Source organism: Sinohyriopsis cumingii, chromosome 6 (genome assembly GCF_028554795.1).
Source record: "Sinohyriopsis cumingii isolate HCF-2022 chromosome 6, ASM2855479v2, whole genome shotgun sequence".
In the NCBI taxonomy this organism is placed as follows: Eukaryota; Metazoa; Mollusca; class Bivalvia; order Unionida; family Unionidae; genus Sinohyriopsis; species Sinohyriopsis cumingii.
This window is the reverse complement of record NC_142966.1, coordinates 17,141,054-17,166,513: the sequence shown is the minus strand read 5'-3', so window position 1 is coordinate 17,166,513 and position 25,460 is coordinate 17,141,054. Positions and strand designations below refer to the sequence as shown.

The window sequence follows — 25,460 nt, the reverse complement described above, 5'->3', positions numbered from 1 at the left end:
ATATAACCCTTATGTGTTGATTTGACAAAAAATGGCTACCAGTGGGCCAAAATCAGCTAAATGCATCATTTACTAAATTGGTTTGAAAGGAAAGAGACTGAATATTTATTTTGCCCAATTTGAAGGAGCAAGCATTATTTAAGCTGATACCTATTTGTATCAGAATGTTGTTGTTGTTGTTTTTGTAGGGTTTAATGCCATTTTTCAGCACATGATAGGCTATACATGGCGACCAGTATTAATGGTGGAGGAAGAACCCGAGAAAACCCCAGAAAAAGAACCACTGACCCACAAGAAGCTACTGGCAAGCTTTCTCACATACCCACATTGGCCGAATCTGAGACTCGAACCCACGCAGACAGAGATGAGATGGTAGTGATCCATAATGGACAGCGCTTTAGACCATTCGGCCACTTGGGGTCCCTGTATCACAATGAAAGATGCTCTAGTATATTTTGTTTCAAAATTCAGGAATTGTTGATGGTGATTCCTGTAAAAATATACAGCATGAAATCAATGGCTACCAGTTTTTGTTGATACCCTGCATACCTTGACCAATATCAACATCGCTGAGATCACTGGTCAATCTCCCGATTCCACCATGTCCTACTAGTGCCTACATACAGGACTAAAGTATGTTTTCAATTTATTCCACTTTCTTTTACTCATGAAAACTATTTTTTTATCAACAGGAGAGCTCACAAGTTTATGTGATGATGACAGACCAGATGAGGTTAAAAATGAGCGACTGCTGGTATGTATCAAGCATAATCGTGGCCATCAAATACCCGCTTTGGAACAGTCATGCTTTCATGTCATGATCATTTGTTGATAAGAAAAAAATCATGTCTCAGGGAGTGTTGTTTAATGTCACAGAGTTTTGGGCAATCTCAGTCACATTCTTTGTAGAAAAATAAACTTATGACATTTCTTCTGCTCTTACTTGGAACATAAGGAATATGCTTAAGTAAATTGACGAAGAATTATTTCAGGCTCTAAGTCTGAATATAATGAACATGTTTTAGTAAATTGCAGATAAGAAAGCAAGCATTTTTGTACATTATTTTATGAATAGTTTATACATCACACAGTCTGTTGTTTACATCTGGTAGAAATTAACATATGATGACTGTTTGCATGTTGGATCTATGCCCCAGTGCAAGACATCTCTCTAAACTGCCACACTGCAGACATCTTAGCAATATGATTGAAAAATTGTTAAAGCTGCATTAAAAATTAAAATCACACATACACTTTCTTAGTTCTTCTTCCACCAAATATACTGGGCACATATATAGCCTATCATGTGCTTAAAAATAGCGTTAAACCCACGATGACCAACTAAGTGCTTTAAGGGCCATCTTGAAAATCTTGAATGGATTTTTATTTAATACTTCTTATGATGTCTGGGTAGTCATACATGAAGATGGTGCTAATCTAGCATATGTATTGTAAAATTTCCAGTCTTGAGAATCGTTTAATTGGTCAATAATATCAAAGAATGGCTTCAGCACTCAGAAGTTAAAAATAAAAAACCTTTCTTAATTGGATTCCTGGAAATTTATGGGGGGGGGGATGGCCTTTAGAGTGTCAGTGCCTTTGAGGGATTTTTGTTAAGATTAATTGTACAAAGTTAAATATCAAAATTGTATTTTCTTCACTTTTAATGGCACACACACAAACATGTGAGAAGTTTCAGGTTTCTAGCTTCAGTAGTGTGCTCAAAATGAGATAACTGAGATAGGACTTGTACCTCTCTTTTAAAAATCATTGACATGTCAAACCATCTTTAAATTTCCTACATGCATTTTCCAAGCTTTGCTCAGAGAAACATTCTGATAAGACTCGGATTCCAGGGCATGACAGTGCCTTTTTTAAATGTTATTCACACCAAAGACTTTACAGCATTTGTTCAGAATGTTTATGTTTAACAGCAGATTGGAAGTTATTTGGGGTCAAGGGTTCTGTTTTGGGGCCAATGAAAACATACCCTGTAACCATCTCACACACTGGCTTTGCATGTATACATCTTCCACACTAATTTTATAACAAGCGAGATACATCTCAAAATTATTCCATACTAACAGTCCATTTTTTTGATATGAATTGAAACATTCCGGCTATTTTAAAACAAGATTCTTGCAATATGGCTTTTTCTTCTGGCTATTATTTTGCTAATTACACATTGATGTTTTATATCAATTACCAAATGCAGGATGCTGTATGTACTTGCTTATAAGTTGAGTTCAGATGCAAACAACATAGACCTTACATTGACCCAGTGGCAGAGCTTGGTCTATGCATTTTGTACTTGGACTCCACTGATAAAGGACTATATACAGCAACTAAGATTTGTACATTTCCTTGACTCTTTCACTTGTGATAAAGATGATGAGAATGATCAAAGAGTGCAAAGATCTTTTCATGTAAAATAATTGGTCAATCTTAGCATTTTGTGATAAACGAAACTGTAGTACAACTGATTTCTTATTATTTATGTTCCTTTCACAACATTTTCTTGTTATTCACCCCACTGTCTCTTTCCTATGTTTAATGTCAAACTTGATCAGACCTTCCCGTCCATAGCTGTACAACAGAAATAGTCTCCATCCATCATTCCATCCTTTTGTCTGTCTGCCTATACTTCATCTGGCATCTGCATTGTTAAGATCCTTACCATCCACATTTATTATTTGATTTGAAGCAGATTTGTTGTGAAGGTACATCTAAACAAATGTTTTTACTTGTTCAAAAATGAGTAGGTTGGTACACATATTTCTTCAGAATTATACCCCTATATATTACATGCACTACATAAATGTATTAGTATAGACATATATTTCTGGGGAATTATGACCCATTTATGTTTTATCATAGACACATATTTCTTGGGAATTACAGCCCTCAAATGTTTGGTATTGACACATATTTCTTGGAAAATACGACCATTGCATGTTTTAGTATAGACATATTTCTTGTGAATTACAACCCTTGAAATTTTTAGTATTTGTTATATATATTTATTTTGCATTGGCTGCTTAATTGTTTTGTTTGTGATTATAGATTGTAAGGGTTGACCTAACTAGTGACATTTATTTTGTAATTGACATAATATATTGATAATATTTGTCTATCGTTGTACTCTATATATTAAGATAATTAATATTTGTAAACATGTTTCCTTCAGTTTAAGTTACAGATACAGCCTTGATTCTGACCTTTTAAGGTTACATAAACAAATTTTCCATTTCAGAAAATAGTAATTGTGACCCAGGTCAAGTGGAATTGGTCTTATTGTTGTGTTTGGTTTTTATTTGAGAGAGTTTATTTATTTAAATTATTCACTGGACTTACAAAGTGCTCAGTAATACGTATTACTTCTTGGACTAAATAACTATTTGGGGATTATTGTGAATTCATTCAAGGATATTGTGGATTATGTCATTGTGGTACATCAAGACTACTGGCACTTGTGCACATTCAAGACTACTGGTATATTAGCACAATCAAAATTGGAATTCATTTGGATCACAACTGGACTTCATTTGGAACTCTGTACTTTTGGACTTGTGATAGAACTTTTAGGACTGTTTGGGATTTAGTTCACAATACTGTAATTTTTTTTTAAATTTCACTTTTTATTGTAGGGAAATATATTATTTATGAATTTGTTTTTTAAAAAAACTCGCTAGTTTTTGCTCTTTTTTGTTATTTAAAAACCATAGAGTCAAAACAGTATAGACACATTTCTTGGGAAATATGACCCTTGCATGTTTTAGTATAGACATATATTTTTAGAGAATTATCACACTTGAAAGTTTTAGTATAGATACATATTTCTTGGGAGTTATGATACTTGAATGTTTTAGTATAGACAACATATTTCTTGGGAAATGTTACCCTCCTTGAATGTTTTTGTTCAGACACATATTTCTTGGGAATTATGACCTGTGAATGTTTTAGCATAGACATACATTTCTTAGGAAATATGACCCTTCAGTGTTTTAGTATAGACACTGGACATTGTGACCCATGAACATTTTGATATAGACACATATTTCATGTGAAATATGACCCTTCAGTGTTTTAGTATAGACATGTATTTCCTGGAAGTTGTGACCCTTGAAAGTTTTGATATAGACATATATTTCTTGGGAATTATGACCCTTGAATGTTTCATTTTATTCACCTATTTCTTGGTAATTATGTGCCTTGAGTGTTTTAGTATAGACATATATTTCTTGAGAATTATGACCCTTGAGTGTTTTAGTATAGATACATATTTCTTGGGAAATATGATCCTTCACTGTTTTAGTATAGACATGTATTTCCTGGAAGTTGTGACCCTTGAAAATGTTATTAGAGACAACTATTTCTTGGGAATTATGACCCTTTGAAGTTTTAGTATAGACACATATTTCTTGGAAAATGTGACCCTAGAATGTTTTAGCATAGACAAATATTTCTTGGGAAATATGACCCTTTGAAGTTTTAATATAGACACATATTTCATGGGAAATACAACTCTTGAATATTTAGTATAGATGCATATTTCTTGGAAAATATGATCCTTGAATGCTTTAGTGTAGACACATATTAATTGGAAAATATGACCCTTACAAGTTTTAGTAGAGACATATTTCTTGAGAATTGCAACCATTGAATATGATACTAAAGATACATTTCTTGCGAATTATGACCCTTGAATGTTTTAGTATAAACACATGATTCTTGGGAATTACAGCCCTTGAATGTTTTAGTATAGAAATTATTAATGAACAACCATGTGCAGCTCTATCTTGTAAATTATTCATATTTATTGAAGAATTTACTCTTCCTGGCAGTTTTCTCCATAACATTAGAATTTTCTGTCCCTCCATTTCTTGACCTTTTGGTACATATTTGATTGGTGTGTTTTTATTTATATGTAGTTGACCTGATCAGATATGCATATATTTTAAAGATAATTAGAGTTGCCTGCCTTTTGGACAACTTTTTGTTTTAAATCGTTTTTCACCAAGATTTTTTAAAAACCTTTTACCAATCATTATCCTGGTATTGGGAAGCCACTTTGCATAGGGAATGAGGTTTGGTATATATCATTATGCTTATGTGGATGACCTGTCAAGATTTTTTAAATAGCTTTTATGGGTATTTTAACTTTGTAGTCTGTAGGTGGGGGGGGGGGGGCATATGTGTTTATGATATATATTCTTTTAAAAATTTGTAAAGTTTAAAATATTCTAAGTTGTATTTTCCAGCGAGCAGATCTGGTATCCAGAGGCCTGAACCCACAGCAGTACATGGAGTTTTGTGAATCCAGGCAGGCTAACTTCAGTAAGGATGCTTGTTTTCAATTGTTGTCTTAATTTTTGATCTTGAATAAATTGGCATAAAAATTGTACTGCTTAATAAAGAGGTGATCGTATGAAATAGTTATAATAAAGGCAATCTCTTATATTTCCAGTTATAATTCAGATTAGAGTCTAAGAATTACAGGAATAATGACTCAAATAGTGATTGCAACACATGGGAAAGCTTTGGCTCCAAACAGTGGCTGCAACACATGTGAAAGCTCAAACAGTGGTTGCAACACATGTGAAAGTTTTGACCCCAAACAGTGGCTGCAACACATGGGAAAGCTTTGACCCCAAACAGTGGTTGCAACACATGTGAAAGCTCTGACCCCAAACAGTGGCTGCAACACATGGGAAAGCTTTGACCCCAAACAATGGTTGCAACATGTGTGAAAGCTTCAACTCCAAACAGGGGCCCCAAGTTGACTAAAGCGCTCACCATTATGGATCACTTCTGTCTCACCTCTGTCTGCGTGTGTTTGAGTCTTGGGCTTGGCCAGTGTTTGTACATGAGAAAGCTTGCCAGTAGTTTCTTGTTGGTTGGTGGTTCTTTCTGGGGTTTTCCCCGGGTTCTTGCTCCGTCATTTATACTGGTCGCCATGTAATGCCTATCTTGTGCTGAAAAATGGCGTTAAACCCTACAACAACAATAACAACAACTCCAAACAGTGGTTGTAACACATAGGAAAGTTTGGAATCCATAAACATGTGTAGTAGTTGTTTGTCATACATATACTGTAAATGTGAAATTTATTGGCTGTAGGTCAGTTGTTTAGCACATTTTATGGTCTCTAAGAGATGCATAGATTAAAAACACCATAATATATATACCTGAAACTTCTGTCTTCCAGTAATCTATACCAGTATACTCAAATGAATCATGGTTTTGGAAAATATTTTTATGATTTGTACGAAAATTCCTCATTTATGTAAATATATGGTTTATCTTTCATAATTTTATGGGTGTGATAAATTGAATAGATGTTTATCAATTTGGCATTACATTCCGTTGTCACAGTCTTTATATTATGAAACCATATCGATATTAGAACTTGCTCCAATTAGCCGTTGCATACATTGTTATAATTGGTGTCATGGTCATGGTTAGAGATCATTTTGTAGTGATGATTGTGACTTGTGAGGCTTTAATCAGTTGATTTTGTTACTACTTTATGTCCATTCACACAGATGAAACAACATATCTGCCACAGCATGCCCAGAATTGATAAAAATTGAAGTACCTGTGTAATTTCAGATTGCTCACTTTGAATATTGATGGTATTATACACATTCATTTTCTTGTGGCAGTTCATACACAAGAGCAAACTGACATATTTTTACAGACAAAAGAACCAGCACCAGAACGGCGACAAAACACTCTTTGGTTGTCAAAGAAAACACTGAAACGTTATGTAAATCTCAGCAAGGATATGATGCAGCCCAGGTCAGCAAGCCTACTTCCAGCCAAATTGAACTTGGCAGGCACATCAGCACACAATTTGGACAATAAAGATATTAATTTTCCAGATAATATATTCCAGAAAAATGATAATTTTTATTAGCACACACTATAATACAGACATGTATTTTATAAATAGGAGAGCTTAGTGATACTTTGATGATGTTTGATGGATTTACATTGGCAGTTGTTAACTTAGCAAGGTTGTATAGAAAGCTGGGTAATGTTTTATTTTAGGAAAAATGAAAACAGTATTCCAAGTCCATAATTCTTAAAATGAAAGAAAAAGTAGTGACTGACGTCAGAGTATTCCATGAGATTTGAAGTATTGCATTTACATTATCTTTATTAAGTCAGTCAGTACAAAAGAAAGCATCAGAAAGTGGTAAATTTTAATTTTATTTTGTATGGGTTAGAAACCAGACATTAAAACCAAGGTAGCAGGAAATTGAATGTCATCTTAATGGGCAGAATTATGGATTAATCTGAGACACATGGAAGTTATTATGAAATAACACAGTCTATTAGTATCATTGTCATATCTTACAGTTGGGTCCAGCTGCAGAGTGTTATGTATATTTAATTTGCATTGCTTGTTAGGTTTTTCACATTCATTATGTGCTATGAGTTTTGTTGTTGTTGTTGTGGGATTTTAACGCAATTTTTCAGCACATTATAGGCTATGCATTGCGGCCAGTATTAATGGTGGAGAAAGAACCCAGGAAAACCCCAGGAAGAACCACTGACCCATGAGAAGCTACTGGCAAGCTTTCTCACATACCCACATTAGCCGAATCCTAGACTCAAACCCACAAAGGCAGAGGTGAGATGGCAGTGATCTGTAATGGAGAGCACTTTAGACCACTCCGTCACTCAGGGCCCCGCTATGAGTTTTGTACAATTATATTTTGTGCTGACCTTGTCCATTGTTTATCTGATCAGAATCATTGATTTCTTTTTTATTCTGTAAACAGCTAGTATTACATAGCTGATATTTTTTTTCTCAGTGAGTGTAGGCTTAATATTAGGATCATTATGAATAGAAGTAAACATATAAATCTTGGTCTGAGTCAAGTTTACCATGTTCTTTATTTTAATTTTAGTAGCAGAATCTTCTAGAATTCATTAAGTAATAGTTATTTTTATTTGTTATATATTATTAAATGCTAATCAGGACATAGATCAAGCATAATAATCTATTTATAATCTTGTTTACTGTGGATATTATTTCTTAGTGCTATAAGATATTAAGGCAGAATTATTTGCTTTGTTCAGTGTTTGCTTTGTTCTGTGTTTGCTTTGTTCAGTGTTTGTGATTTGGGCTGAATCATTCTTATTTGGAAATACAGAGTGAGTACTCTATAATATTCTTGGACAGAGCCATTAACTGGGAATTATATTGAATTCAAACAAGGAAACCTAGGAGTATATTACTTTGATTCAACAAAATACTGTTGACACATCATTACAATCCAGGCCTTTAGTACAGTAGAGACTATCGGCCATGACAGGGATATTAACACCTTCAGCATTGGAAATTATTTGGAATACCACTAAACTTTATTCATAACTTTATTCATTCTGTTAGTAATTCTTGGATAATTTGGGATTTAATTTGCAATACGATAAGTTCTACTTACATTTTCACTTTTTATCAGGGGAAAACATTTGTTGAATTTTGTAAAGATTGTTGCTTCTTGCTCTTTTCTATTACTTATTTTAAGACCATAGAGTTGTTATAATAGACCTCCATCTGCTGCATAAAGCATCACAGATGCAGTCTATGTTGTTTGTTCTATTCATTACTCATAACTTCCTGCATAGACCCAGATCTGTTGATGCAGTATGTGATGGCAGGGCTGGGTCTTTGAGCTTTGCAGTTGACACTGCTTGTATGTTAGGTTCAGTGTTACTACCAATAAGGTTTTATAGCAAGTTGTTTAAAAATATCAGCATTCTAGTACAGCTTGCCATTCTGTCTCAATTTGGGGTGACCTACAGAGGGTGCATACATCTGAACACAAAAACAAAATTTTAAAATAGGATATGTTAATTAGAGATAACCACATGGTGTTCTATGTTAACTTTATGGTTTTCTGTGCTAAATCATGAATCTTATGATTAAGATAGCTTCTTTAATAGACCACCTGTTTTTGTGATATTAGAATCTTGGGTGATTGTTTAACAAATTACAAATTTAATTTTGGTATTGTATTTGAAAGAGTTGCCTTAATTCAAGCCATATCAGCAACACTTAACAGATCACTTTATTGATTGCATTCATTGGATAGCAAAACAGGTTTTCTTGCAATATATGCAAATGCTCACTGTTATTATTGTAAGTTAAATTTATGTGAATAATTCATTATGTGTTCATTACATTTTCCATCGAAAGTGTTTCATATGACTGAACATCAGTTTAGGAGTTCAGTGCAAAAGTACCTAAGTTCCACATAATCACCTTATTAACTTGGTGAATATTGTGTATTGCAAAGAGAATAATTATCTTAAATCATAGATGTTATTTTTTTAAAGAACAAAAACTTGCATAATGATGAAAAAAGTTGAATTGTCAAAGCTATGGATTCTTTACAAGTCTTCTTGGTTCCACTCCACAGTTTCATATTTTGTACATGTGTAAGTCTGTTTTGATTTAGAAATTAGACAGATAGAGAATTTTATTATGAATCATGAGGATGAAATGGTAGTTTTCATTTCAAATATTAAATGTCATGCAGATGTATGTGCAAGGAAATTAAAGTTTTTGAAAATTGTAGCAGAACCTGAGCATAAGTGTGAGTGAAATCCATGCATTAGATTTGGATCCAACTTGTTACATAATCTTATATTATCCAGCTGTTGGATGAATTTGATTATGAGCTATATAATGCAGAATAATGTAGTACCGGTAATCTTGTATCTGGCTAAGCATGTTACCACTTTACAGGCTTAATTTCAGCCAGAACTTGCTCCAACTTGTTTTTCTGTGTGGTTTGGATTTTTAACATAGCTGTAACATTTTTTCAATCATATTGCTACAATGTCTACAATGTCTGCAGTGTGACAGTTTATTGTGATGTCTCGAACTGGGGCATCACGCTGCAGACATGTAGCATGATGTCCCACCCAGTCACATTATCCTGACACCAGGCCAACCAGTCCTAACACTAACCTCTTAATGCCGAGCGCCAACCATTTTTATATGTCTTTGGTATGACTTGGCTGGGATTTGAACTCATAACCTCCTGCATCTGAGGCGGATGCTCTAACCACTTAGACCACTGGCTCCAACTTGATAAATAAACTGATATAATCATTGTCTTGTGAAATCTGAGCATATTAATGAGATGTTGTTGCATCTGATGAGCTGAGCATGTTACCTTATGACGTTATTCTCGTTGAGTTCTGATAAAACTTGGTAAAAGCATTTACATCATTAAGCTTTTGGATGACTTTGATGATGAGCATTGTACCATGCATCTTAATTATGCTTTTATTTGGAAATAATTTTGATTAGACTTTATTGAATAATTACACTCAACATTATTTATTGCTTGGGAGTTAGGTAGCCTATGTTTTGTTCTTATAATACTGCACAAGTCCAATTAGTGAAATGGTCAGCTGTTATGTAAGCCAGGTGAGTGATTTCATTCCCACTTTGGCATCTTGTTTTAACTTTAAGCACTAAATTCAATTACCTCTAGAAGTGTGTGAAGAAACTTGGTGAAAAAGAGATCTTGATAGGTTTACTATTGTAAGAATGGAGAATTATAACACAGTTACTCTAATTGATATCACAGTAAATTGCAGAATTAATAATATATTAGAATACACTGGCCCCTCCCTATAAAGTACCTCAATGTATAATACATGATTGTGGATCCCTTTATACCAGTTGAATTTTTTTTTTTTTAAGGAATGTACCCCTCTAAAAGACAAACTCACTTATAGCACTACATATATGTGGTTCTTCTGACAATCGTTACAATAAGGGTACTGCAAGTTCATAGGGATGATGATCAAGTTTTATAAGATCATTTATTACACAATGTTTCTGTGTTTTTTTTAAAGGTAAGAAGTTTAAGTCTCAGAGATTCAAGGACTGGCTGCTTTCTGGTGTCAGCATAGATGTGAAACCCAACAACTTGGCATTAGAGATATTATCTTATCTTACTTATGAAACAGTGGCACAGGTAAATACATTGGGTCCAATAAAATAGTGGCACAGGTAAGTACACAGAGCACAATGAAACAGTGGTAGAAGTAAATACTTAGGACCTAATGAGATAGTGGAACAGGTAAATACATAGGGCATAATGATGTAGCGGAATAGGTAAATACATAGGGCCTAATGAGACAGTGAAACAGGTAAATACATAGGGCCCATTGAGATAGTGAAATAAGTACATTCATAGGGCCCATTGAGATAGTGAAATAGGTAAGTACATAGGGCCCATTGAGATAGTGAAATAGGTACATTCATAGGGCCCATTGAGATAGTGAAATAGGTACATTCATAGGGCCCATTGAGATAGTGAAATAGTTAAGTACATAGGGCCCATTGAGATAGTGAAATAGGTACATTCATAGGGTCTATTGAGATAGTGAAATAGTTAAGTACATAGGGCCCATTGAGATAGTGAAATAGGTACATTCATAGGGCCCATTGAGACAGTGAAATAGGTAAGTACATAGGGCCCATTGAGATAGTGAAATAAGTACATTCATAGGGCCCATTGAGATAGTGAGATAGGTAAGTACATAGGGCCCATTGAGATAGTGAAATAGGTACATACATTTGGCCTAATGAGATAGTGAAACAGGTACATACATAGGCCCTATTAAGATAGTGAAACAGGGACATACATAGGGCCCAATATATAAGTTAGCTTATTAGACCAATAATGATTAAATTTACTGGTAATCTGTCCATCATTGTTTCATATGTCTATCCATTCCCATAATATTAATTTGACTCGGCATTTAATTTTATTTGTATATTGCATGTGAGCTGTCTAATAGATTTAGCAATGCCTATGGAAGAGTTTTCTCTTTTTTCTTTCTTCTTTATTATGCATCTGATGTCAGTGCTTTGCAACTTTAGTAATCCCCCTCTTATATGGCCACCCCTTCAGCAGTAGGAATGTGGCCATATAAGATAGGTGGCCTTTCCAGAGGGGGACTATGACAAGAATGTGTATGTAGTAAGAAAGCTATAAATAACTTCAAAGCATTGAATATCTTCATTTAAAAGTAGCAGTAACTATTGAAAGGTTCTTGTCTAAAGAACTGATTTATTTCAACTTAACATTCATTAATAGCTCTTATTCTTAAGTGTGAAATACAAGTAGGATATTGTGTATGGCAGAACCATTTAAACACGTCATTTAAATCTTGGTACATCCATTGCTTGGCATTTAAGTTCTCTTTCCATTTACTACATTTGGGACTGCCACAGAATATTCTCCATCCCTGTTACAATGTTGTATGTTCGAGTCTTCCCAACATAAAATTTTTCAGCAGGAACTCTTGAACTCTCCCCATTGTCATGAAGTCAAATAACTTTTACTTTTTCTTCTAAAGAATTAATTCTCCATTTATTTGATGACATGATACATTTTCGTAACAATTTATTCCTACATTTCTAATTGTTCAGTACTCCATCTTAATTATGGATGCATTTTTTTATAAAGTTGATGAAATGCCTTGTTTATAAAGGAACTATGTACTATCACATGATTTTTTTGTTGTTGTTGTCTGGTACACTGTTTTGTTCAAGGTTAATTTCTCTCTGTGTGTTAATGTGTTAGTCCACAAAATCTATGTTTAGCCTATGCTGACCATGTTAGTACAATGTTAGCACTTGGCTGAATGGTAGCTTGCATGCTCGACTTGTGACTAGATGGGGGCAGGTTTGAATCCTACCCAGATCAGTCTTGACAGTTTTGTCCAGTCGTAATCATCAAAGAAAAAAAACTCATCTGCTGTGGGAAGTCCAAAACTCCATCACAATATTGTTGACCCCATTTCCTGTAAACGTCGGCATTAATGGCGTAATATTAACCTTAGTGGTACATGTACTTTAGCCAACACTTCTTTCAGTAACGAAAACCTGACATCAGGAAACAAACATTGGTAAAGATAATCGGATTACTCACCATACCATATGAATTAAATATTGGTTCTATATACATATTAAAATAAAGTGTGAGGTCAGTTTTACATTTTTACACTAATATTCTGATGATGTTCCCTGGGGTACATTCCATGATGATGTTCCCTGGGGTACATTCCATGATGATGTTCCCTGGGATAGATTCCATGATGATGTTCCCTGGGGTACATTCCATGATGATGTTCCTTGGGATGCATTCTGTGATGATGTTCCATGGGATGCATTCTGTGATGATGTTCCATGGGATGCATTCCAAGCTGATGTTCTCTGGGGTACATTCCATGATGATGTTCCCTGGGGTACATTCCATGATGATGTTCCCTGGGATAGATTCCATGATGATGTTCCCTGGGGTACATTCCATGATGATGTTCCTTGGGATGCATTATGTGATGATGTTCCATGGGATGCATTCCATGATGATGTTCCCTGGGGAACATTCCATGATGATGTTCTCTGGGTACATTCCATGATGTTCCATGGGATGCATTCAGTTATGAAGTTCCATGGGATACATTCCGTGATGTATGGAAAAATTTGTTTTATAATCAAAAAGCAAGGAGTAGAAGGTTTGATTATATTAGCCAATCCTTCCACCCCTATAACTTAAATGGTTTAGTTCCAATAAGTGTTGTGTGATGAGGTGTGTACATGTGTGTAAAGAAAACAAAAACTGCTGACAATTCAGTCAATTAACTTATTTCAGCAGTTGTGTATGATGGTTGATTGAGCAGACATTGATAGTCTAATAGTCTATCATATTGCTTTAAAATGGTAGGTAAATTTATTGAAATCATTTCAGGTAAGAAGCATCTTTAGATCACCACATTGTTTGCTTGACTTGTCAACACTAATCTGAAAAGCTAATTGCAATTTGTTAACTGTGGACTTAGCCCTTTTTTTGGGGGGGGGGGGCTTCAAACGTAAAATCTTTATGTTCTTTATCTGTTGTAAATACCCACTAATTAACACCTTGACCTCTATTTGTTTGCTCTAATACAGCAAGAATAATTGTTAAGGGACAATGGGGTCATTTTTATAGGAAATGCAGAATAATATTCACTGGCCAACTGACTGCATAGCCATGTGTGTGTGTTGGCAGCATTGTTGCCCAGTAGATTATTTGAGCAATCTTTGGCATTGAGATTAACTTTGATGATTAGCAGTTACTGAAATTATTTTGATTTGTAAATTCAGATGGAATAATTTCGTTTTGAAAAGATTCACAGAGTGCATTGAAGGTAAACATTGAAGTCTTGATGGCATTATTGTTCATAGTTCATTAATAATAAGATTAACACTAGTTAGCTTTTTAATCTGCTGACTTTCTTTTAAAACTAAACTAAGTTTATTTTTGGCACAAACCTTTCCACTTCTTAAAGAAATTGGCAAAATTATTGTAAAATCTCCTGAACCTCGCTACCGATCATATTATCTGAATTCTTACAAGATCTCTTCCCCAAAATGATAATTTACTTTTTACACTTTAGTTTTCATACTATGAAATTAAAAAACAATTTCATGAACAAAAATACAAATTTTAAGGAGCCAGACCAAGATCATGTTATATTCTAATTCATATGCAATCTCTTCCCCAAAATGATAATTCGTTTTTCATACAATACTTTTCATACTTTGAAAAAATATTTGTTTTGTGCACAAAAAAAAATATAAAAAATTTCAGGAGCCATGCCACATCATGTTATATCCAAACTCATGTTATAACAGAGCATGCTATAGTGGGATCACACTGTACTTGTATCGCTTGTGTGACGTTTGCACGCATTGGGGTGGGGTTCTTCCAATATATATTAATTAAATTATGATGAAAGTTCCACCCTGGCTCGTAGGGTTAGGAAGTTAAATTAGTGACAAGGTAGATTTACAGCTCTGAGCCCCCAGTCAGCAATGTCGACGGCTAAATTATACAGAACACAAAGATGAAATTCAATTAATAACAATTTAATAAATTCGATAATTTAAACGATAAACTCTCAATCACCCGTCTTTCCCTCAACCAAGAGACAGCCTAATTCATCCCGTGATTTATAGTGTGAGTTCGATTTTCCCCTTGTCCTTGTGTCTACTCATCTTTTTCTTTCCTGCTAATTTCTTCCTTCCTTCCATTCCTCCAACACCTCCTTTGACTCCGTTTCCCTCTCTACTATGTCCTCCTCCAATTCCGCTCCCAGACTTCAACTTCTCCTGACTTATCTCCTTTCTTCTCCTTTCCTCCGTCTCTCTATCTGAGACTACGGGACCAAACTGTAAATGGTCTGTCTCTCAAAGCTTCCTGTGAAAAACCACAAGGCGTTAACATATGCTTTATCGACTCTCACCTCACACTAGATCAACAATTAACCATCAGATAAGGCTATCACGGTTTCTGTCACGCATGCGTACACATAAAAATTCCCACACACTTCTTGCAGGGTAAACAATGGCATAATAACACGGTATCAGTGAATTGACATACAGACATCAATACATTGTATCACGTCAGTATATACACATATATATTTAATCTCATTGTACTACAATCTGACAACAATCAGACGCATGTCTGTACACTACACAAATATTCAACAATGGCAAAATGTATAATCACATGATTACATGTGTTAGTCTACTATAAAATATCCGTATAGCGAATTACAATATTAACTCTTACGACGGCTAGCAAGCTATATAATTCTTTACAAATATCAACTCATTTCATCAAAATATGCAAACATATTAACACCACAAAGTAATTCTTCGTACTACGATTCTAGTAATAATAAAGTATACATATGACCTACAATTAAAAATGCAGTCGCAAAGACCGAACAACTAGCTCACTGATCTTATTTGAAGCTGTCTGTACTTAGAATTTCCTGTTCTAAGATTTTCCCACCAATAACGAATGGCTATTCGGAGTTACACTGCTCTCCTCTTGGCAAACTTTCTAGCGAACTAATTCTTGCCGGAAGACGTGGGGATATCATTCTACCCAAATCAAGGTCTCTCCCCTATCTCAATTCTGATTGGGTGGCGCTGTGACCCTGTCCAATCGTCTTAGCGGCCAGTTCAACCTGGCTGTCTGTCTGCAGGGAAAATAAGTTAAGACACTCACACTTCTTCAGACAACTTCTTTTGATCTGGACAAATGTTTCCACATCTAGGTGATAATTAGCTATCTGGCATCCTCGCAGCTCCTAGGTCTGGCTCTCCACTTCTAGCCACGGCAATCTTACGTAATGGATTAGTGCTAGCCTTCGGCAATGTTTAACATCAAACAATGGCTTGTTAGAATTACCTTGATTATACAAAGTTTCAAACTGGGGCTACTCTGGGTCAGGGTAAACGTGACAGCTTGTGTGACTTTATGTTATAGCCAGGATTGTGCTTATGTGCATTTAATCACAATTCATATATTCATTGGTGTATGACGCTTTATGATGAAAATTTAATGAAGTGGATTCCAGCATTTCACAACCATTGTCTCTTGACTGACTGATATTTGATTCTACAGCATAACTTCACATTTCATTTGTTTGATCTAAATCAGATTTGTTATTTTGGTTTATATTTATGTGACCCTGACTGAGTTTGGTACTCTATGTTCCACAACATTTACAGGAGTTATGACTTTGGCTTTTGTGGCATTACCAGTAATGTTTGGATGTCATGGCCCAAAAATGTCTACTAGCCAAACTATATTTCCCAACACAAGTTCCTGTGTTTAAGGCCATATGGAACAAATCATAGTGAGTGAGGACTGCAGAGCACTTTGCTTTGATTATTTGCATTATTATTTTACTGTTGTTTAGAATTTGTTCCTTGCGTTTCATTGCTAAAATATATGTAGGAAATTAAAGTTTTGGTGATGTCAATTGTTTAAAATGTGAGTGACACTCCCCAGCTGTATTTTCAACTTGGTGTGAGAGAAAATTTATTGTATCTTTATCTAGTTGAAAAAAATACCTGCACAGACTGAAAAGCTCTAGTTTTCCTTAATGTAGAATTGTAATGATACACAAAATGAGACCCTGGTAAATCTGAAAGATAACAAGAATCAAGTGCTGTGAGTGTGATGAAATCTTTAGTCATATGATGTCAAGTCAGGCATCATCAGGGATGCTGAGATTAGTTGGCATACTGGCAGATGTAAAGGTCAAAATGGATGATCTTGAGTCATAAATTGTCAAATGAGATGGTGTCTTGGAAATTCAAATTGTTCAAGGTGAGTAAAATTGTCATTTTAGTGTCAGATTAGTGATGATTGATTAGATAAAGATTGCTCTTTATGCCTGTACACTGCAATTGTCATTTTCAGTTAATACCTGTTTGTAATCACCCCAGATCTTTTACTGGTTAAATTTGGCCTACCTTCCCAAAGGAGAAGTATATGTGCTCATAACTATCATTATAAAAAACATAAGAATATAAATTAAGTTAATGAGACAGATTTATTGGTCTGTTACAGGAACTGTTTGCACTTAACTACTGCTTCTATTTTTGGAAAGAGATGTTCATTCCACTGAGAGTTGTCAAATCATGGAACTATCACTGTCGAGTCAGGGGCTTATTGTTAGCAAATTATCCCACCATTTAAACAAAACTGTTGGCAAGAAAAAAGTAAGAAAATGCAGTAGTTGAAATATTATATTTAATGGCTAAGGCATCTGTGCAAAAAATATACAATTTGTTGGTGATCAGGTTTTCAGTGGGAGCAGATGAGAATGTCTCCAATGCAAAATTTTAATTTGTGACTTAAGTTTCTTCTCAAAAAGAAGTGAGTTTTGTGAAGTCCATCCATCTTGTAAGCAAGATAATTAAAAACCAATTGACCAAAACCAGACCAAATCTGATATTTAAATACCTTTATAGGTCCCAAGACCTGATTAGGTTCTGGTGACTGATCTGTGACTGTGATCTGATTTCTTTTATTTAAAAAAACAAAACATTTTTGATCCCTTTGGCCAAAACATTTATAAGAATTTAAGCCAAACAACATTGAGGTTGATGCAAATTTTGTGTATGCATGCATGTATTAATCTGTCCTGTAAATACTTGTAAGATGAGTCAAGCTGCATAATCCACACCCAGATCTGCCATTGCATAATCCACACCCAGATCTGCCATTGCTTAATCCACACCCAGATCTGCCATTGCATAATCCACACCCAGATCTGCCATTGCATAACATACACCTCTAGATATGCCACTGCATAATGTACACCCCCAGATCTGCCATTGCATAATGTACACCCCCCAGATCTGCCACTGCATACTGTACACCCCCAGTTCTGCCACTGCATAATATACACCCCCAGATCTGTCATTGCATAATGTACACCTCCAGATCTGCCATTGCATAATGCACACCCCAGATTGCTATTGCACAATGTACACCCTGGATATGCCACTGTATAATGCACACCACCCCATCTACCATTGCATAATGTACACATGTACACCTCAGTTCTGCCATTGCATAGTGTACACTCCCTTATCTGCCATTGCATAACATACACCAACTTATCAGCCATTACATAATGTACACCCCCTTATCTGCCATTGTATAATGTACACCCCTAGATCTCCCACTGCATAAAGTACACCCACTTATCTGCCATTGTATAATGTACACCCACTTATCTGCCATTATATAATGTACACCCAAATATCTGCCATTGCATAATGCTCACCCCCTTGTCTGCCATTGAATAATGTACACCCCCTTTTCAGCCATCGTGAAACATACACCCCTTATCTACCATTAGGTAATGAACACACCCTTTTCTGCCATTGCATAATATACACCCCCTTATCTGCCATTGTATAATGTACACCTGCTATCTGCTATCACATTATGTACACCCCTAGATCTCCCACTGCATAAAGTACACCCACTTATCTGCCATAGCATAATGTACACCCCCTTATCTGCCATTGGATAGTGTACACCCCCTTATCTGCCACTGCATTGTGCACACCCCTTATCTGCAATTCCATAGTGCACACACCTAGATCTGCCATTCCATAATGTACACCCCCTTTCCTGCCATTGTGTGTTGTACACCCCTTATCTGCCATTACATAATATACACCTCCTTATCTGCATTGCATACTGCATCCCCCCCCCTTACATGCCATTGCATAATGTAAACCCCCAGATCAGCCATTGCATAATGTACACCCTTAGATCTGCCATTGCATAATATACACCCCATTATCTGCCATTGCATAATGTACACCCCCTTATGTGCCATAGTATAATGTATACCCCTTATCTACCATTGCATAATATACACCCCCCTATCTGCCATTGCATAATGTACACCTTAGATCTTCCATTGCATAATGTACACCCCCCAAATCTGCCATTGCATAATGTACACATGTACACCCCTTATCTGTCATTGCCTAATGCATACCCCCAGATCTGTCATTGCATAATATACACCCCAGATATGCAATTGCATAATGTACACCCTCAGATCTGTCATTGCACAATGCATACCCCCAGTTCTGCCATTGCATAGTGTACACTCCCTTATCTGCCATTGCATAATTTACACCCACTTATCTGCCACTGCATAATGTATACCACCTTATCTGCCATTGTATAATGTACACTTCTAGATCTCCCACTGCATAAAGTACACCCCCTTATCTGCTATTATATAATGTACACCCAAATATCTGCCATTGCATAATGTACACCCCTTTGTCTGCCATTGCATAAAGTACACCCCCTTTTCAGCCATTGTGAAACATACACCCCTTATCTGCCATTGCATAATGCTCACCTCCAGATCTGGCATTGCATAATGTACACCCCCTTATCTGCCACTGCATAGTGTACACCCCCTTATCTGCCACTGCATAATGTACACCCCCTTATCTGTCAATGGATAATGTACACCCCCTTATCTGCCATTGCATAGTGTACACCCCCTTTATGTGCCATAGCATAATGTATACCCCTTATCTGCCATTGCATAATATACACCCCCTTATCTGCCATTGCATAATGTACACCCCTAGATCTGCCATTGCATAATGTACACCCCCTTTCCTGCCATTGTGTATTGTACACTCCTTATCTGCCATTACATAATGCTCACCCCTTTATCTGCTATCTCATTATGTACATCACCTTATCTGCCATTGCATAATATACAACCCTAGATCTGCCATTGCATGATGTACACCCCCTTCTCTGCCACTGCATAATGTATACCCATAGATCTGCCATTGCATAATGTACACTCACTTATCTGCCATTGCATAATATACATCTCTTATCTGCCATTGCATAAAGCACACCCCCCCCAGTTCTGCCATTGCATAATATACATCTCTTATCTGCCATTGCATAAAGCACACACCCCCAGTTCTGCCATTGCATAATATACATCTCTTATCTGCCATTGCATAAAGCACCCCCCCCAGTTCTGCCATTGCATAAAGCACACCCCCAGTTCTGCCATTGCATAATGTACACCCTCTTATCTGCCATTGCATAATGTACACCCCCTTATCCACCATTGCATAATGTACACCCTCTTATCTGCCATTGCATAATGTACATCCCTAGAACTGCCATTGCATAATGTAGACCCCTTATCTGCCATTGCATAATATTCACCCCTTATCTGCCACTGCATAATGTACACCCCCAGTTCTGCCATTGCATAATGTACACCCTCATATCTGCCATTGCATAATGTACATCCCTAGATCTGCCATTACCTAATGTATACCCTGTTATTTGCCATTGCATAATGTATACCCCCTTATCCACCATTGCATAATGTATACCCCCTTTATGTGCCATAGCATAATGTAGACCCCTTATCTGCCATTGCATAATATTCACCCCTTATCTGCCACTGCATAATGTACACTCACTTATCTGCCATTGCATAATGTACACCCCTGGATCTGCCATTGCATAATGTACACCTCCTTATATGCCATCGCATACTGTACACCCCCTTATATGCCATTGTATAATGTACACTCCCATATCTGCCATTGCCTAATGTACACCCCTAGATCTGCTATAATTGCATAATATGCACCGCTAGATCTATCATCACATAATACACACCCATTATCTGCCACTGCATAAAGTATACCTCTGGATCTCCCATTGTGTAATATACACCCCCAGATCTGCCACTGCATAACATACATCTCCAAATCTGCCATTGCATAATGAATATTTACATAATATACACTCCCAGATCTGTCATTTCATAATGTACACCTCTAGATCTGCCATTGTATAATGTACACACCCTTATCTGCCATTGCATGAAGTACACTCTCTTATCTGCCATTGCCTATTGTACACCCCTAGATCTGCCATTGCATAATGCACACTCCCATATCTGCCATTGCATAATGTATACCCCATTATTTGCCACTACATAATGTACACCCCCTTATCCACCATTGCATAATGTACACCCTCTTATCTGCCATTGCATAATGTACACTCACTTATCTGCCATTGCATGATGTACACCCCTGGATCTGCCATTGCATAATGTATACCACTATATCTGCCATTGCATGATGTACACCCCTGGATCTGCCATTGCATAATGTATACCACTATATCTGCCATTGCATAATGTACACCACCTTATTTGCCATTACATAATGTACACCCCCTTTTCTGCCAGTGTAACATTCATCCCTTATCTGCCATTACATAATGTACACCCACTTATATGCCATTGCATAATGCTCACCCCCAGATCTGCCATTGCATAATGTACTCCCCCTTATCTGCCATTTCATAATGTGCACCCCATATCTGCCATTGCATATTGCTCACCCCCAGATCTGTCAATGCATAATGTACACCCCTTTTCTGCCATTGCATAATTCACCCCCTAGATCTGCCATTGCATAATGTACATGCCCAGATCAGCCATTGCTTAATGTACACCCCTTATCTGCCATTGCATTGTGCTCACCCCCAGATCTGCCATTGCATAATGTACACCCCCTTATCTGCCATTTCATAATGTGAACCCCCATATCTGCCATTGCATATTGCTCACCCCCAGATCTGTCAATGTACACCCATTATCTGCCATTTCATAATCCACCCCCCCCCCGGTTCTGCCATTGCATAATATACACTCCTGATATGTCATTGCATAATGTACACCCCTTGATCTGCCATTGCATAATGTACACCTCATGATCTGCCATTCATAATGTACACCCCGTTATTTGCCATTGCATAATGTACACCCCCTTATCTGCCATTGCATAATGTACTGCCCCAGATCTGCCATTGCAAAGTGCACCCCCCTTATCTGCCATTTCATAATGTACCATTGCATAATGTACAGCCCCAGATCAGCCATTGCTTAATGTACACCCCGTTATCTGCTATTGCATTATGTACACCCCCCGATCTGCTAATGCATAAAGTACACTCACAAATCTGCCATTCCATAATGTACACCGCTAGATCTGTCATTGCATAATGTACACCCATTATCTGCCATTGCATAATCCACCCCACCCCCGGTTCTGCCATTGCATAATCCACCCCACCCCCGGTTCTGCCACTGCATAATATACACACCCAGATCTGTCATTGCATAATGTACACCCCTTGATCTGCCATTGCATAATGTACACCTCTTGATCTGCCATTCATAATGTACACACCCTTATCGGCCATTGCATAATGTGTACCCTCTTTTCTGCCATTGCATAATGTACACCCCCTTATCTACCGTAGCATATTGTACACCCCTTTGCATAATGTATATCCTGTTATTCTCCATTGCATAATATACACCCTCTTCTCTGCCATTGCAAAATGTACACCACATTATCTTCCACTGCATAATGTATACCCCTTGATCAGCCATTGCATAATATACATCACTAGATCTGCATTGCATAATGTAAACCGCCTTGTGTGCCATTGCATAACATACACCTCCTTATGTTCCACTGCATAATGTACACCCCTTGATCTTCTATTGCATAATGTGCACCCCTTATCTGCCATTGCATAAAGTACGTCCCCTTTTCTGCCATTGTGTAATGTTCACCCCTTATCTGCCATTACAATTGTACACCCCCTTATCTGCCATTGCAAAATGCTCACCCCCCCTTAACTGCCATTGCATAATATACACCCTGTATCTGCCATTGCATACACCCCTTATCTGCCATATCATTATGTACATCCCCCATCTGCCATTGCATAATGTACACCCCCTTATCTGCTATTGCATAATGCACACCCCCAGTTCTGCCATTGCATAGAGCACACCCCCTTATCTGCCACTGCATAATGTACCATTGTATAATGTACTGCCCCAGATCTGCCATTGCATGGTGCACACCCCCTTATCTGCCCTTGCATAATGTACACTACCAGATCAGCCATTGCATAATGTACACCCCCTTATCTGCTATTGCATAGTGACCAGCAGTTCTAGATCACTACAGTTTGAGGAGTTATCAGTAGGACAAGCCGCATAGACCCTGATCTTCCCAATCATTATGTGATGGCAGATCAGGTTCTATGTTGTTTGCAGTTGGACTTCACTTATATGTATAGTGGATAACCTTACTGGAATTTCAGGTAGTTATATTTCCAGTTTTTTAAAAAGCATTTTAACATTTTTGGACTTGGACATCTTTGACAAAATCCTTGTAAATCTGTTTTATGAGAAATCATTATTTGGTATGTTTATTTGTATTACTGTGTAGATGAACTGATGAGAATTTCAGGCCTTTATAATAGTGATTCCAGGCCTTTTAAAACAGTTTATAGACTTTGATTTATGAAAAATAGACAAATAAAGCATGCATTATTTAGGCACATGTAGATGATGTGAATAGGTTCGAGTCCAAGGCTCGGCTAGCATGGGTATGTGGGAAAGCCTGCCAGTAGCATCTCGATGGTTCTTCCCTGAGTTTTCCAGGGTTCTTCCTCCACCAGTTATACTGGCCGCCATGTATAGCCTATCTTGTGCTGAAAAATGGCGTTAAACCCTAAAACAACAACAACCATTCTGAACAAACGTGTTTTTTTTAGTTTTTTTAAACTTGTTTGGTCTGCAGTGTTTGTACAAACACAAATCTGTAATGCTTTATACAAGATTTTTGGACAAATATCAGACTTACCCAGATTTTTGGTTACATGTGATACATACCCAGATATTTGGACAAATAAATGTCAAACTTACCTAAATTTTTTAAGTGCTGAAGCATTCTGTATCCTAATTGACTCCATTGTTTTGATGTACCATAATGATCTTTCACTTTCAAACTCCTAAGAAAATTTAAATTTATTCCTTGCTTGATTTTTCCTTTACTTTTGTTGAGTGTTAATTGTCATGATGAAGAAATTGGGAGAGGTGTGCATTTTTGCTTTGAAAAACAAATCTATTTTGGTTATCACCACTCCGGTGGCATAGTGGTTAGAGAGTATGCCCCGGATGCGGGAGGTCGTGGGTTCGATCCCTGGCCGAGTCATATCAGAGACTTACAAAAATGGTGCTAACAGCTTCCTCACTTGGCGCTCAGCATTACAAGGTTAGTGTTAGGACTGGTCGGCCCGGTGTCATGATAATATGACTGGGTGGGACATCATGCTACATGTTTGCGACATGATGCCCCAGTGCTAGACATTACTATAAACTGCCACACTGCAGACATCATAGCAATATGACTGAAAAATTGTTAAACTACATTAAAAATCCAAATCACACACACACACTTTTGTTATCAGTAACACAGAATACTAATTGACAAGTGCTCTTACTGAGTGTCCTTTTTATTATACATATTCTTGCTGGTACTCAGTCTATAACAGAAACTTAAACAGAGATTGCAAACTACTTAAGACAAAATCATAATTTTTTTTCTGGGTTTAGAATCAAGATTGCATATAGGCACTGATAAATAAAATCACTCAGATCTATTGGCTGTCAGTAAAACATACAGCATGTAAAATAAAAATAAAACAAGTTTAAAAAATTGTCAGTGATACAGTGCCATTATGTATCGGTATGTCTCCAAATTATAATTCTATTGGTTTACCTTTCAAGCAGTGAAACAAATAACTTGTACAGCTGGGCATCCCCAGTCATGTTGTATCATGAAGTGTATTGTGTTAATTGCCTTCCATGTGATATGAATCACATAAGTATTGCATACATACACAAAACTGCATATGGGGTTTTGTTTTGTGTTGGTGGATAGAATGAATTTGTTATGGTTTAGAAATATGTGGGATATGTCAAAGCCATTAGGCCATGACATTCACAAACCATATCAGATACACATATATAGGTAAAACCCATTATAATGTGATTCTGCTTATAACAGAATGGCTTCCATTTTTTAATTTAAGGTGACCTCTCTTTTTAACATTCTAAATACATGCTCTCAGAAAAGCCGATTATTAACATCCCTAGGGGGAAGT

The 25,460-nt window shown here is 36.6% G+C and overlaps 1 protein-coding gene across 1 annotated transcript in view; it reads left to right on the top strand.

Moving 5' to 3' along the window:
• The window catches only part of LOC149796433 (transcription initiation protein SPT3 homolog), a 216,598-nt gene that overhangs the window by 156,812 nt on the left and 34,326 nt on the right, over positions 1-25,460 (top strand). The window contains exons 8-10 of the mRNA XM_089961107.1: positions 693-754; positions 5,262-5,337; positions 10,888-11,009. Coding sequence (XP_089817233.1) covers positions 693-754; positions 5,262-5,337; positions 10,888-11,009 — 260 coding nt within the window. The remainder of the gene's footprint in view (positions 1-692; positions 755-5,261; positions 5,338-10,887; positions 11,010-25,460) is intronic.